General features: G+C 38.4%; 1 protein-coding gene across 4 annotated transcripts in view; it reads left to right on the top strand.

Annotated features, from left to right (window-relative positions):
- Positions 1-16,016, top strand: part of MYOM1 (myomesin 1) — a 153,673-nt gene that overhangs the window by 84,002 nt on the left and 53,655 nt on the right. For 3 of the 4 annotated variants that reach the window (XM_012746091.3, XM_075993618.1, XM_012746090.2), the window contains 5 exons: positions 2,528-2,652; positions 7,496-7,679; positions 8,490-8,664; positions 11,110-11,231; positions 14,564-14,760. In XM_012746091.3, coding sequence (XP_012601545.2) covers positions 2,528-2,652; positions 7,496-7,679; positions 8,490-8,664; positions 11,110-11,231; positions 14,564-14,760 — 803 coding nt within the window. Of the gene's footprint in view, positions 1-2,527; positions 2,653-7,495; positions 7,680-8,489; positions 8,665-11,109; positions 11,232-12,401; positions 12,690-14,563; positions 14,761-16,016 lie in introns of all 4 variants that reach the window. The other variant, XM_075993620.1, reaches the window with a different exon arrangement.

Below are 16,016 nucleotides of genomic sequence, written 5' to 3'. Positions count from 1 at the left end.
ATCATAATTCAGACCTGCACTATGAGAACAACTGCTTGTCATTCTTATCTTTATTCCTTGATGTGTGATGTGTCTTTTTTTCTGTATCTGCTTTTAAGATATTCTCTTAATCGCTGGTTTTAAAACTTGATTATGATATGTGCATTTGTGTAGGTTGTTTTCATATATTTGTGCTTAGGGTTTGCAAATTTCTCTGATCTGTGGGTTTGCAGTTTTCCTACAGATTTGGAAAATTTTTATCATTATTTCTTTAAATATTTTTCCTGTACCTCCCTCATTCTCTGCGCCCCTCCCCCCAAGTCTATATTTTACATAATCCTGTACCTACCTCTCTTCTCTACTTTAGAACTTCAACTACAGGCCACTTGAAACCACTTGAAATCATCCCAAACTCGCTGATGTTTGTGTTCATTTTCCCTTTCAGTCTTTTTTCTTTCTGCGTTTCATTTTGGATTGTTTCTATTGCTGTTACTAAGTTTACTAACCTTTCCCTCTTCAGTGTCTCACCTGCTGTGAATTGCAGCCAGTGTTTTTTGTTTGTTTGTTTTGTGACAGGGTCTCATTCTGTTGCCCTAGACTGGAGTGCAATGGCACCATCATAGCTCACTGCAGACTTGAACTCCTGTGCTCAAGTGATCCTCCTGCCTCAGCTTCCCAAAGTATTGGGATTACAGGTGTGAGCCCTCACACCCAGCCTAGCCAATGTATTTTTCATCTTAGACTTTGTAATTTTAATATCTAAAAGTTCAGTTTGGATCATTTTTATATTGTCCATGTCTTTAACATATTCAGTCTTTATCCTCTTGAACATATGGAACATATTTATAACTGTTTTTATGTTTTTGTCTACTAATTCTTATTCAGTAATTCACAGATGATGCTACTACCATTTGTAGCATTTTAGGTTGTGTTTCTGTTGATCGATTTTTCTCCTCATGATGTGTTGTGTTTTCCTGCTTCTTTACATACTTGGTAGCTGTTATTAGATGCCAGACATTTGAGTTTACATTGTTTGGTGCTAGATATTTCTGTATTTCTAGAATACTCTTGACTTTTGATCTGGGAGAATAATTTGATCCTGTCAAGGCTTGCTTTTGTTAGGCAGCAGGGAGTGCAACCAGTGCACAGGGAGCTAGAAAGAGAGAGAGAGGACCTGTGAGACTTGATTTTTATTAAGGCCTTGGTTGTTATTCCCTAGGCTTTCCCAAGCTTTTCCTTAGGCTTAGTCAATGGTTTGTGGATTGACTAGTTTACAGAAAACACACATAAAGGAGGAACTTGTTTACATGACTCTGGTGTTGACCACCATGTTTTATCATGTTTAGCACCTGAGAGGCATATTGGTTTTTGGGTCAGTGGGATGAGGAAGAACCAGGCCACATCGCATACAACTGCATAGAAAGGGGAAGTTTTAAGTAGGCCAAAGGTGACCAGGTACAACTGGGTTCCAAATAACTTATGTCAGACCTAAAAATAAATACTGAGGCAGCAACTATGTTAAGCAAATTTATGACACACATTTAGCAAATAAAAATATAGGGTACACCCTCTATCCTATCTGACAACCTTAGCTGGGTAACCTTAGCTGGGTATAAAAATAAAAGTTCTGAGGCGAGGTCAGAAATATTAGGGCAAAAGCAAGGACAGACTTCCAGAAGCACCTAGATCCTAGAAGTCCCGGGGCATCTAGCATTTAGGGCCAAATGAACCCTCTGCAAACAGGGTTTAACCTAGCTCAGAGATGAAACCAACATGGAACACAGATTCCTATGAGCATATAGGCAGGAGCCAAGGTTGTAGTGGAGTTGGGCATACAATTATAGTTACAGCAAAGCTGCTCTTAGCAAGCAGGGAGTGAGGAAATTCAGAATACATAGATGTCAGAGGTCAGGGTAGACTAAGTGACTCAAGGCCAGAGGGTAGAACAGAAATATAAACTCTACTAAAAACTAAAGGGCACACCAAGGGAGTCAGGAGAATACACTGAAAGTATCAGTACCAATAAAGAAATGACAAATATTTGCTTCATCTAGGAAGCTTTTCAAATGCTTTCCTACTAAAAATGGGAGTAAATCATAAGATAGAACCAAATAGCATCACATTATTTCACCACATCTGGTAGACTTTGACACAGAAATCAAATCCTATCACCTCATGATACATTCTTGACCTCATTGTTCTCTTCTTCATGTCCTTTAGCACATGAGCACACACTGCCCTGTGCTACTCAACTTCTTGTTTTACCAACTTAGTTGTAAACCAGTCAAAGATAAGAACAGCATTCCAGGTTCCTTAGCTCTGTATTCTAAATGCTCAATGCCATTTAAATGATTGAATGAGTGATGAATGAATGATTGAATGAGTGATGAATGAATGATGTTTAGGGAGAATTCTAGAGACAACATACTTCGTTATACTGCAGAGCCATAATTACTCTTCCTCCAGGAGGAGAGAAGCATCTCACAGCTCTCTGAGTATCTTGGGCTACTTGGAATGTGTGCTCCTCATTTTCTTTGTTGTTTTTCAGAGGGTATTGTTCCTGGGCCCCCCACAGACCTCTCTGTCACTGAGGCTACTCGGAGCTATGTGGTGCTCAGCTGGAAGCCTCCTGGCCAACGTGGCCATGAGGGCATTATGTACTTTGTTGAGAAGGTAAGACTCCAGAATCAATGCTACCTCATGCCACTTCCTATAAAGATTTCTTTTAAAAAGTAGAGATTAAATTTCCAGAGGCAAGTGGAGTGAGGGAGGAGGTGGGAGGATGTCCTGAACTCTTTTAAGTCCATATAAACTGTGAATTCTCTCCATAGAAAAATGTATATCACACAGAATTCTGCCTTAAAGTCAGGGGGGTTATGGACCCCCAAGACTCACCCATAGACTCCTAAAAGTCTAATCCACAGACCCAAAATCATAACCCCTATAAGAAGAGCAATGTTTCTGAAATGGTAGATTGTCCATATGGTAATGTTTTCTAGGGACTTTCTTGTCTCCCTTGCTGTGGTAATGGTTTTTCATCTCTCTGCCGCTTGTCCTTCTGTAGTAAGGCATGAACATCAATGAGGCTAGATGGGAGAGAGGAAAGGAGAAGTCAAAAACAGCAAGCCCTAGGCTGCTGTGCTTCCCTCAAATATCTTACAATTATGGTGGGGATACATTAGAAAGAATATTAGAGAGGACAGCATACAATGAAGGCCTAGAATGGGTGGAATGGATGAGAATTATATGTACCTTAATCATATACCCATATTTGATGGGAGTTATGATAAGCATTAATGTCCAGAAAATTGAGACGAACCCCAACCTGGACAGGACGTTATTTGGGGGAACTGACCCAGCCACAAATGCAGAAACAGAAGAGCCTGCCAGGCAAGGCACAGATCTAAGGGGCACTGGAAGTCCTTGGCTAACAGGATTCTGGCTACTGGAAAAAGCACGTTCAAAGAGAATTTGCATAAAATGAGGTTCAAAATCCATTTGTTAAGAAAGTTTTTATTGGGATATAATTGTGAAAATGAAACAAGTTTATTTTATCCTATATGTAAGAGCATTTATATTTTTATTGGTAACAATGCACCATTTTTTAGAACAATAAATGAAATAAGTGTTCGTACTTTTAAATTTTACTTTTATGAAATTGTGTGATAGCATGAAAAGGTATCATTTACTTTACATTTTACTTTCATAGCAAAATCATAGCAAGGATGTTTTTTACAGAAATATGGAGCTCAATTAATTTTCCTTAATAGTATCCTTAATACTATTCTGATCATTCATTCAATTATAAAACACCTATTAGGTCATCTTCCCTGACAATTATAGATAGATTTCATAAGTATATAGGTGTATGCAATCATCTGCAAATTAGGTAACAACATAAAGACAATATGCAGAACTCTTTGAGCTGCATTCCTCACTTCCTTCTTATGCCTAGCAAACGATAAATGCATCATCTCTTTAACATGCAATATGGACATCTTCCAAGAGAGTCTGGAGGTATGAAAATAATACTAAAACTTTACATTTTTATTGTTATATTTTCTAGATATTAGCCTCAAATAAAATATAATGAGTAGCATTCTAAGCTTTAAAAAAAACAGAGGATAAGAATAGAGTGATAGATAAATGTTCCCTTCCTGGTATGTTTAATACATACCCCCCACTAAATCTCTTAAACACTCCACAGGAAGAGGTTCTAAATAACTTTTGTGATAGTAATTGCCATCTTTCCTATAATAGTGACATGTAACAACCTACTTCGGAGGCATTTTCTTCAGATGAGTCAACTTTGGCTTCTGTTGAACGTATCCCCTGGTTGCATAAACTCTAATTTCTCCATAAAAGTCTATAACCTCTCTAGACCTAACTACGTATGAGTCGGTGATTAAAAATTTAAATATTCTTCTACCTGCACACCTATTCATATGGAATCCTTTTGTCCTGACTGGGATGTTCACGAGCACAGCATTGAGCAGGGAGGCCTGTACAGAGCACAGAACACCCAGGATGTTGAGGTATTGGGATGCACAACACGTCCAGAGACCTGGGCTACATTTTACAGAACCACCCAAATGTCAAACTACTCTGAGCTGAGTCTAAAATTATTTCTGATGAACTACTTCTGTTACGTTGATCTTTCTCAAGAGAAATGGTTCAGCTGCTCTTGTCCCGTGGTGTGTTTCTGTCCCCAGGATGTTCATGTGTCCGGCAGTGCTGCCGCTTAGGCTACCCCTGTGGTTGTTCCTCCTTACAGCATGTCTGTGAGCCCCTGAGATGGGCGGAACTGAGGCTTATTAGCAAGGAAATCAGATGAATCAGACTTTGGCACTCCCAGCCTCCCTATCCTACTGTGTTCTTTTCAGCCCCCAACTTTTCCTCAGGTGTCTATGTCTTAAGTTCTTTTTCTCACTCCCCTCCAAAAATGTGGTCATGTCAGAGACAATGACGGAATCACATGCTGACAGCGGGAATGTAAATAGCATTGTTGTAAGCAGTCCTTTCGTGTTAACCCACTTAATTCTTGCAGTAACCCTATGAGATAAATACTTTTATTTTCATCATACCTATTTTGTAAGTGAGGAAACTGAGGCATCAATGGGATATATAATTTATCTAAGGTCACCCAGCTAGTACGAAGCAGAGCTAGGATTTGAACCCAGGCAGTCTGGTGCAGGTCCATAAATCCAGCTGTTACGTTGGGCTGCCTTTCAGTCTTCCCAAGCCTAAGTTTTCTGCGGACAACTTTGATAATCACACAATACCACCTCCATAATACCTACTTCATAGCATAGTTGAGCAGATTAAAAAGTTGTAATGTCTTATAGAGTTCTTAGCACAGTGAAAGGCAGATGTTATTTTTATTATGAAAATATAAATGACTGATAATTGTTTAAGTATTCCCTGGGGGCTGTGGGGGGAATATGTCCAAATGAATCAAAGCCATAAACGAAAGGATTAAAGGTCCCTCAGTGGGGAGCAGATTGTGCTACTTCTCCCTACTCACACACAGTGACCCTTTATCCTAAGAGACACTGCGAGGAACTTGAGAGATTACCTTGTTGAATTTGCTCATTTTTCAGATGATAAAACTGAGACCAAGAGTATTCATGTGACTCCTCAAAGTTATGCAGCTTGTTAGTAACACAGCTGGGACCACGTCCCTACCTCTGTGACATGTCACCTCCCACTTCAAGTCAATGGAATATAAGCTGAGTGATGTACTAGTAAACTTCAGTCCCCAAAATGTATAATCGAGATAGCTGGCAGTCTGTCACAAAATTTGGATTCCTATAAAAGTCTTTCAAAACAGTTAAAAAGTTTGGTAGCAAAATCAGGCAAAAGTATCTAAATTTCTGCTTCTGCTGGCCTTGGGCAGAATTGGAAGTTAGAATAGAAGGGCAAAGGATGGCTGAAGACATTTTCTGACAGTTTTCTTACTATATCCTCTGCCAAAGCTCAAATATACACCACATCCTTATATTCAAGGATTTACAAGTCACTCTATATCATTTTAATTTTAAGAATAGAACCTTTTAAAATTAGTTTTCCCATTAATTATTCTAAAATTTGGGACAAAAAAAGACATCTTTCTAAAATCTGTTTTTTATTGATACATAGTAATTATACATATTTTGGGGTACATGTAATATTTTCACACATATGTACAATGTGTAATGATCAAATTAGGGCAACTAGGATATCTATCACTTCAAACATTTATCATTTCTTTGTGTTGAGAACATCCCAAGTCTTCTTTTCTAGCTATTTCAAAATATACAATAAATTATTGATAACTATAGTCACCCTAATGTGCTATCAAACACTAGAACATATTCCTTCTATCTAACTGTATGTTTGTACCCATTATCCAACCTTTCTTCCTTCCCCCACCCCCTTCTTAGCTTCTGGTAACTGTCATTCTACTCTCTACTTCCATGAGATCAACTTTGTTAGCCCCCACATATGAGTGGGAACATGCTACTGGCTTATTTCACTTAACATGATGACCTCTAGTTCTATCTGTGTTGCTGAAAATAACAAGGATTTTGTTCATGGCTGAATAATATTCCATTGTGTACATGTACCAAATTTTCTTTATCCATTTCTTCACTGATGGACGCTTAGGTTGATTCCAAGTCTTGGCTCTTATGAATAGTGCTAAAATAAACATGGGAGTACAGATATCTCTTTAACATACTGATTTTCTTTCTTTTGGGTATGTACCCAACAGTGTGATGACTGGATCATATGATAGGAGAACATCTTTATCTTTCATTCATTCATCCAGAAAAAGAAGTAGTTGATTATCTACTATGTGCCAGATACAATTCTAGGCTCTGGGGTAAAGTGGTAAACAACACAGCTCCCTGAAGTCATAGAATTTGCTCTTAGGTGAAGGAGATAACAAATAAATAATTTAATTTCAAATAGTAATAAGCATTTTGAAGAAAATCAAAGCAGGGTAAGGGATAAAGAGTGATAAGAAAAGAGCAAAGAACTCTTTTACGTTGGTGATGGGAAGGAGGTGATCAAGAAGGCCTTTTTGAGGAGGTGGTATTTAGCACAGACCTGAAAGATGTTACGAGTCATTCAATAATACTCCATTAAAATAATACAGTTTATAACAATGTAATGGAAATGTTTAAGTATAAAACACAGCACATTAAATTTAATTACTTACCCTAAGAATTAGAAAAATACCTAATCCCAAACTATCCTCCAAATAAAGACTTCTCTAAGCAGATTGATGGACTTACTTAGCTAACAAAGGAAGTGAGGTATTAAAGTAGCATATTTGTCAAACAATACAAAGCCATACTTGATTAGAGAATGCTGTAGACTCCGGATGCCTCATCCCCATCTCCTCCAAATCTCTTCTCTAGTCCAACTTGTGTAAAGGGAGCAGCTTGTTGGCAGGTAACACTTGGAGATGCCTGGCCTAGAGTTCCCATGTGTGCTTGCTGTGCTTTCACTGGGTTTCCCTGTCTTGCTGCAGTGTGAGGCAGGAACAGAAAATTGGCAGCGGGTGAACACAGAGCTCCCAGTGAAGTCTCCCCGCTTTGCTCTGTTCGACTTGGCTGAGGGGAAATCCTACTGTTTCCGCGTCCGCTGTTCTAATTCTGCAGGAGTTGGGGAACCCTCAGAGGCAACAGAGGTGACCATGGTAGGAGACAAGCTTGGTAAGTGTAAAGTTAGGTTAAGCAACTGTAAACCTATTTTACTTCAAGAGAAAATTTCAAAGCAAGAATCTAATTAGTAGAAATATACAGACATATATAGTATGCATATTTGTATAGTCATATGCATATATATTATCAGAAGTAAAAATGCTGACATCCTTTTTACATTTCATAAATTTAACACATTGCTACAGTAGAAAAAAATTTTTCCTTGGGGCCATAGTGTTTTATTACAAAACTAGAATAAAAACTTTGAAAACAAAACGACCCTTTCTAATATAATGAAAAATTTAATGAAAAATGAAATGTATTGACTTCTATTCATTTAATCCACACTTTTAGAATTAGTCAGTATTAACTGTAACAATAAGAACATCAGCAAGTAACATTTTCACGAACCAACTGCAAGGTTTTCCCCAGGTTTTGCTTCATGAGGCCCCAGGCTCAAAACTAGCGTGAGTTAAATATAACTCACGTTGCAGTTAATGTGTTAATTGAGGCCTGTACTTGACCTATACATTACAACAAAAACTCATTGTTTTTGCTTCTGAAAAGTAAACTTTTCTGGGAGTTCCAACAATATTGCTAATGGGTTTCTCCCAGATTTCATGGATATTCAGTTTGTCGTTATACTCTCAAATTAACTTTAAAAATTTTTCTGCTTTAACAAATACATTGTGAAATAAAGCAACTGTACATTTGACATGATTACGTGTGTAACGTTTCTATGCATGTGTGTTTGTGCATGTGTGATAAGAATGGATTTTTTAAAACCATCCTGACTTTGATTCCCAATTTCCTCTTTCCCAGATATCCCCAAGGCCCCTGGCAAAATCATCCCGAGCAGAAATACAGATACCTCCGTGGTGGTTACCTGGGAGGAGTCCAGAGATGCTAAAGAGCTGGTCGGGTACTACATAGAGTCGAGCGTCGTCGGCTCTGGCAAGTGGGAGCCCTGCAACAACAACCCCGTGAAGGGCTCACGGTAACTGAACGCGGCGTGGCGGGCCGGCCTGAAGGCCGCAAAGATATCCCGTGGAGAGAGATTTTTAAAAGACACTACATTCCAAATGAATTTCAGATTAAACCTGTCTAATGCAATACATTTGACAAGAAAGGTTTATTTGTGATATTAAAAGCACATAATGTCAGCTGTTGTAAAAGTTCATTTTATAGCTCTTTTCTGATTCTTCTCCTTTATGTTATTTCTTTTTTTTTTTTAATCCCTCTGTTCTGGTCTTTAATATGCAATATGATAATAGAGTCCAAGGATCTAATAGGTCCTACTTAACATAAATTACCCAGGCATTTTAAATGATACAGGAAAAATATACCAACATTTTACAAATTCTGGACATCAACATGATTAAAACCCAGTGCTAAGGAGACATAAATAACACCAAAATAAAGACATTGAGAACTGAGCAAGAGTGAGACCCTACTTCTACAAAAAAAATACAAAAATTTGGACCAGGCATGGTGGCTCACGCCTGTAATCCTAGCACTCTGGGAGGCCACGGCAGGATGATCACTTGAGCTCAGGAGTTCAAAACCAGCCTGAGCAACAGTGAGACCCTGTCTCTACTAAAAATAGAAAAATTAACTGGGCATGGTAGCATGGGCTTCTATTCCCAGCTATTTGGAAGGCTGAGTCATGAGGATCATTTGAGCCTAGGAGTTTGAAGTTGCTATGAGCTGTAATGACACCATTGCACCCTAGCCCCAGCAACAGGGCAAAACCCTATCTAAAAAAAAAAAAAAGGCATTCAGAATACTTTGCCGCCTCTTTGTACCTGTTTCTAATGTGAGGAGGATTAATTTTTTTTCTTGCTTTCAACTATTTTATCAACCAGCTTTGCAAACTGTTGGTGAGTTCTGGCATGCACCTAAACTCTGAGCCTCCTTTGATTTAGGACCAATCCGAGAGGGGGATCTTCCCCCAAGAAATTGTCAAACAGGCTTGTTGGGCAGCCTCTGGCTTGGGCCACTTCTAAGTCCCAGGATCCCCATAGGATGAATTGGTTCTTGTGTAGAACATGAGAGGGTAGAGACAAAATAATTGATGGGAGAAGGCAATATGTTTTGCAAGAGACATATAGCATGTTGGTGCATTTCATTTTGACTCCAACTTCTCTAGCATTTTCCTGGACTGTTTAGAAACATTGGTGGAGTGTAGGCAGAGTCTCCCTCTCTACAAACAGACAGGAGTTGCTGGAGGGCAGGCACCATTTTTTACTCATTTTTGTGTCCATAATACCTAGCTCATTGTGTGGAACACTCAAAGATCAAGAAATATTCCTTGAGCTGAGCAGACCCTAAGGACTGAAGGACTGGCCTGGATTATGGCTGCCTTTATTAAATATTTGAACATGCTAATAGTAATAGAGTCATTAGCAGGCTTGTTATTTCCTCTCGTTACAGTCCTTAGGATGGATTCAGATGTCACAGTGATTCATGAAATAGCTATTTATAGCCATAATAGCTATTAAAGAGAGAGGTGGTTTTAAGGGTGAAACTGCTCATGGATTCACACCTAATTATTGGAGCCTTATATCTAAATGGTAATTCTGGAGTCCATTTTTTTTTTTTACCTTATTTTCAGATTCTAGTATAATTTCTCAAGTAATTGTACTTTCCCTGGCATGCAGGGAGACAGAAACTAGGAGTAACCAACATGGCAGGAGTCTTGTGACAAGGAGCAACAGTGATTTACAGCCATCAGCGAGCGTATACCTGAAACAGCCATTAATAATATTATTAATACTACCTATTATTTATTAAACACCTCCTATATGTCAGGCCCTGTCATGGGTACTTTATATAATTTATAGCTACTCTCTGAATGAAAATTATTATGTAGGGATTATTATCCCCATTTTATTAATGTGTATTCAGGGAAAAACCAGGACTTCTCATTTTTTGGCAGAGGGAGTTTAGAAAATTGCCTTAGTTGCTTCTTGTCTAAAGCACATATGTTACCTGAATCCTTTTTCTTCTTCTTCTTCTTCTTCTTCTTCTTCTTCTTTTTTTAGAAACAGGGTTTCACTCTGTCACCCAGGCTGGAGTGCAGTGGCACAATCATAGCTCAATGCAGCTCAAACTCCCTGGCTCAAGTGATCCTCCTGCCTCAGCCTCCCAATTAGTGAGGACTACAGGTGCATGCCACAATGTCTGGCTATTTTTTTCTTTGATTATTTTGTAGAGGATGGGGTCTTGCTATGTTGTCCAGGTTGGTCTCAGATTCCTGGTCTCAAGTGATCCTCCCACCTCAGCTTCCCAAAGTGCTGGGATTACAGGCATGAACCACTGCACCCAGCATTCTTTTTAAAAAATGAATTGTTTTCATAAACCCAGGTCACTTAGTTAAGCTAACAATCATCTTCCCTAATTTTCCTCCTAAGAAAGCTTTTTAAAATTTTTTTCCTTTTAGGTTTACTTGTCATGGATTGGTGACTGGTCAGAGTTATATTTTCCGGGTCAGAGCAGTCAATGCAGCTGGACTTAGTGAATATTCCCAGGATTCAGAAGCTATTGAAGTCAAAGCTGCTATTGGTAAGTTCCTAATGTATAACTTTGTAGGGGAAATGACTTTTCCTAAATTATAAAGGAAGATATATTCCTTTCCAGAAATTTTCTAAAGCTTCTAATGTTGCTCAATGATTCCATCCTTAGATGATCATTTTTCTGACTCTAGGTGACATCTAACCTTCCATAGCTGTCATTTTACAGATCTTCATCACTTATCCAGATTCTGTGCATCTGTAGTCTTTTCATCTTCACAAGCCCAAGTTTCCTCAGATTTTTCCCACTGTGTGAAACTCCATTCTAACTTCGTGCTCATCCTGGGACTGTGAAGGGCCATCCCAATCCCATGAAGTGGTATATCACCCCTAACACGGATCATCTCGTACTTATAAGCATTTCATCTAGGCCAGAGCCTGGCTTGTTTTCACTAATAGCCCATTAACATGCTCCTTATAAACTCCTATAAAATTCATGCAAGGCTTAACCATGTTTCATCTCTGCTCGCAAAGTAACTAACAAAATTAAAACAGTAATAAAGTAATTATGTGCATGTATGTGATGTACCTCCCAATCTTGAATAGAGTAGAAAAGGGACCCAGGTAGCTTAGAGAAGTAAAAATAAAATTTGTGATATAGTAACACATATTTTAAAAGAAAAATTATTTAACATTGTCTTCAGTTAGCAACTCATATTGCTTTTTAACATTCCTTATAACATGGACATGTTTGAGGTTGGGAGGTACAGACCATTACTAGTGCAGTAATGTACATAATTCTAACTGTTATATTTCAGGATCTTTAATATTATGCTCTTGTGCACTTTATGGTCCTTTTTTTTTCATGCTGTTGAATAGTAGGGCTTTATCGTTCAAGAAATGTCTCAGATTTGCTTTTTCTTATATATACTAAAAATGCTTTGGGTTCTGCAAATTGAAATGGTTCCTGTTCTATCTGTGTTTTTTTCTCTCTCTCATTTCTCCTTTTTCCAGAATATGGAGAAGTTGAAATGTTTGTTGATGTACATTGTGTGACATGTATGCTTTCCATATTTCTTGCAAGTCCAAGTGATTTCTGTTAAACCAAGACTGTTTTGTTCTGCTTGTGGTCCTAATGTTTTTCTCTTCGTCCTGTCACATAAGAGCAGTTGGTACCATGTCCAGGGCTCAACACGTTTCTGTTGTTGTCTGGCAATTGTAGGGGGAGGAGTGTCTCCAGACGTGTGGCCTGCACTGAGCGATGCTCCTCGTGGACTAACAGCCTCCAGGGGGGGCGTGCATGAAGCCTCTCCACCAACCTTCCAGAAAGATGCTTTACTCGGTAGCAAACCTAACAAACCTTCACTACCCAGTAGCTCCCCAAACCTGGGCCAAACAGAAGTGAGTAAAGTAAGTGAAACAGTTCAGGAAGAGCTTACCCCACCACCACAGAAAGCAGCTCCTAAGGGGAAAAGTAAGTCTGAACCCCTGAAAAAGAAGAAGGACATAGGTGAGAGTTGAAAAAGTGAAACTGTTCCATCCGTCTCCATCAGTGTCCTCACCTCTCATCGTCTGCGTCACATTCTTCATCTGTGTTCACGTTCATCGGTGTCATTCTTAATTTTATTTGTTTTCAGCTAGTCATTTGAAATAACTTTCATCTAATGAGTTGTAATAGTAATTGTATATGGGTTTGGCTTTTACACATTATTTTGGGGGCTTAAAAATGATAGAATCTTTAATTTGGTTATAAAGCCTTTCTTGGTCTATTAGGCACGCACACCTCTGGGCTCATTTTGCCAAGAGGATTAGGCATAAGAGCAGGAAGGAATTGGTTATCCTAGCCTGTGTTAGATCCTTTGAAATATTCAAGTTCAGTACATAGAGAGGAAAAAGATTTCACAAAGAAGAAATGACATATTACCAGGGTCATGGTTTTTAATTTATTGCTCATCCTCAGGTTTTTCAAGTGATTGTTTGCATTTAGTTTAAATACCTAAAAATAACTCTCTTTAACAGAGATAGTGAAAGCAACGAAGAGTTTAACCTGGTATTATAATCACAGATAGCTATGTCCTATGATGCACGATCAACATTCCCAGCAGTGATTTATTTAAGATTATGTGTCAGTAATCCAAAAATGATCTGATTAGGATTTCTGGTATCTGTGGCTTATATATTCTAAGACACAATGGTTTTTCTTATCAAATAAGAAGGAAATTATGAGCATATGCTGATAAATTTTTAAATGCCTCTCATTCATTCCTTATCTCTGCCCCACTCCAACTTTTGTAAACTCTATTTTTTGACACCTTAATTTGTCCCTTCAACCCAAATAATTGGGATATCATTTGAGACTTTATATTCAACGGTGCTCTGAAATTGAGAGGGGAGGGAGAGAGAAAGTTTTTTTAAATGTAAAGAATAAACGAGGTTGGTGAATGGGAAGAGAGAAACAAATGTATTTTATTTTAAAAGTCTTCATTGTTCTGAGAATCATTTTGATTAAGAATGAGATAGTTCCCTTTATCTCCTATAATCCAAATAATTCAGAAAATTATCTTTGATATTATTGCATATCTAAATGGATTTCTTTCCATCAATCCACCCTCTCTTCATCAAAAACTATAATTTCAGTAGTTGAGTGAAAAGTTGATCAGCAAAGCCACATAAATGAAGGAGAACTTTTGAAAGATTTTCCAAATATTTTTCTGGGTAGGTATTAATAAACACAGTGACAGCTGTATAGTATTTTGTGCTACATGAATAATTTTCCAACATCAGGTTAAAAATAATGCAACAAAAAGTATTATGTACTAAAGAAAGTCACATGGCATATTGTGCCTGTTTTTTAAAAATGTTTTTTAAAGGTAGCATTTAGCTGAGCTCCACAATAAGATTTTTCCTGTGTGTAGACAGAACCTGTATAGCCTTAAATTTTCACAAGGGTAAGTGTACCTAAATGGTGACATGCTAGCCATTTGGAAATATATGGGAATTCTAAATAAGCAAACAGAGGCAGAAATTGATAACACATTCCATTTTCCTCAGGGAACAAATAAAAACAAAACCACATAAAGAAGCAAAAATATATACTTCAAAAAAATATTTATTCTTATGGGAAAAGGAATCTTTTTTTCAGGCTACTGTACCATTGTACTGGGACAGGTTCTTTTCATCTTTGGAATAACAACTGAAGTGCACTTTTTATTGTGTGTCCATTCTTTTCCTCATACACCAAGTCGGATGCTAACTGATCAGCCTAACATTTTAGTTTTATACTGCAAGAGCTAGTGCCCTCATATATGGCACCAATTAAGCAAATTTACATATAGAGTCATAAATGTATTTCTGTCTACTCACAAACTATTCATGTTGCAACAGCGGCACCATCTCCACCCTATGGTATCACTTGTCTTGAAAGTTATCGTGACTCAATGGTTCTTGGATGGAAACAACCAGATAAGACTGGAGGGGCAGAAATTACTGGCTATTATGTGAACTATCGAGAGGTAATTGGTGGTGTGCCAGGAAAATGGAGAGAAGCCAACATCAAGGCTGTCAGCGATGAGGCATACAAGGTGAGCATGTGACTTTCTGTAGTATGGCATGTCCCGTGTACGAGGATACGCTTGCTGCCCACACATGCGCACACCCTCACCTTGTAAAGGATTCATGTTGTCTTTCCAGTGTCCGTTGTTTGCAATAGCATGACTTTTGTGATAAATACAAATAGTTTGGCTAACCAGGCAACATTTATGTATTTTGGCCAGACACAGTGGCTATGCCTGTAATCCTAGCACTCTGGGAGGCCGAGGTGGGAGGATCGCTTTAGCTCAGGAGTTCGAGACCAGCCTGAGCAAGAGTGAGGCCCTGTCTCTACTAAAAACAGAAAAAAATTAGCCGAGCATGATGGTGTGCGCCTGTAGTCCCAGCTACTTAGGAGGCTGAGGCAGGAGGATCTCTTGAGCTCCTTGATCCCAGGAATTTGAGGTTGTTGTGAGCTAGGCTGATGCCACAGTGCTCTAGCCTGGGTGACAGAGCAAGACTCTGTCTCAAAAAAAAAATAATAATAATAATAATTATGTTTTCTGATTCATATACAAAATCATAGTAATTTCATAGAGTATTTACTATAAAATATGTGCTTACTGTGAAAAATAATGTCTTTCAAAGTATCTGTAACCAATATGCTCCTAGTTTCAAGAGTCCCAGAATCCAATGACTCTGGATTTTTAATAGTCAATGTTCAAATTACAGAGGATGTAGGGGCGTAGCCTTGATGGCAGGCACAGCTCTTCACGTGTGAAGTGCCTCCTGTGATAGTGGCTCTGATGGCCACAAAGAGGTGCTTTTTATGTGCTCCCCTCTACACAGGGGCCTCCACTGCTAGGCGCATGTCAGGGGACCCCAGAGGTCTCACTGTAGCCTTAGCTGATGACTTCCTTCTATAGAGCATCACCAGCTAGGCCCAAGGTCCCACTCCCCAACACTCCCAGAGTCCCTTCTCATTACTGTGTGGTATTCCATTATGTAGCCATATCACAAATTATTGATTGCTATTTGGGTATTTTGCATTTTTAGCTACATCAAATAATATAGCTATGAACATTTTTGTACACATCTGCTGTTATATTAGCAAACAAGTTTCTCTAGGTTTTTACCTTAAAATAGAATTGCTGAGTCAGAGGGTCTGTTTATCTTCCACTTCACTAGATAATTCTATACTATTTTCTGAAGAGTATGAGAATTCCCATTGCTCCACATCCTTGCCAACCCTTAGGATATTCACACATTTCCAGTTTTGACAATCTGGGTGTCAAGTGAGTTTGAATCT

Source organism: Microcebus murinus, chromosome 17 (genome assembly GCF_040939455.1).
Source record: "Microcebus murinus isolate Inina chromosome 17, M.murinus_Inina_mat1.0, whole genome shotgun sequence".
Lineage (NCBI taxonomy): Eukaryota > Metazoa > Chordata > Mammalia > Primates > Cheirogaleidae > Microcebus > Microcebus murinus.
Note: the sequence above shows the minus strand (reverse complement) of the source record. Positions and strands in the feature narration are given on the sequence as shown.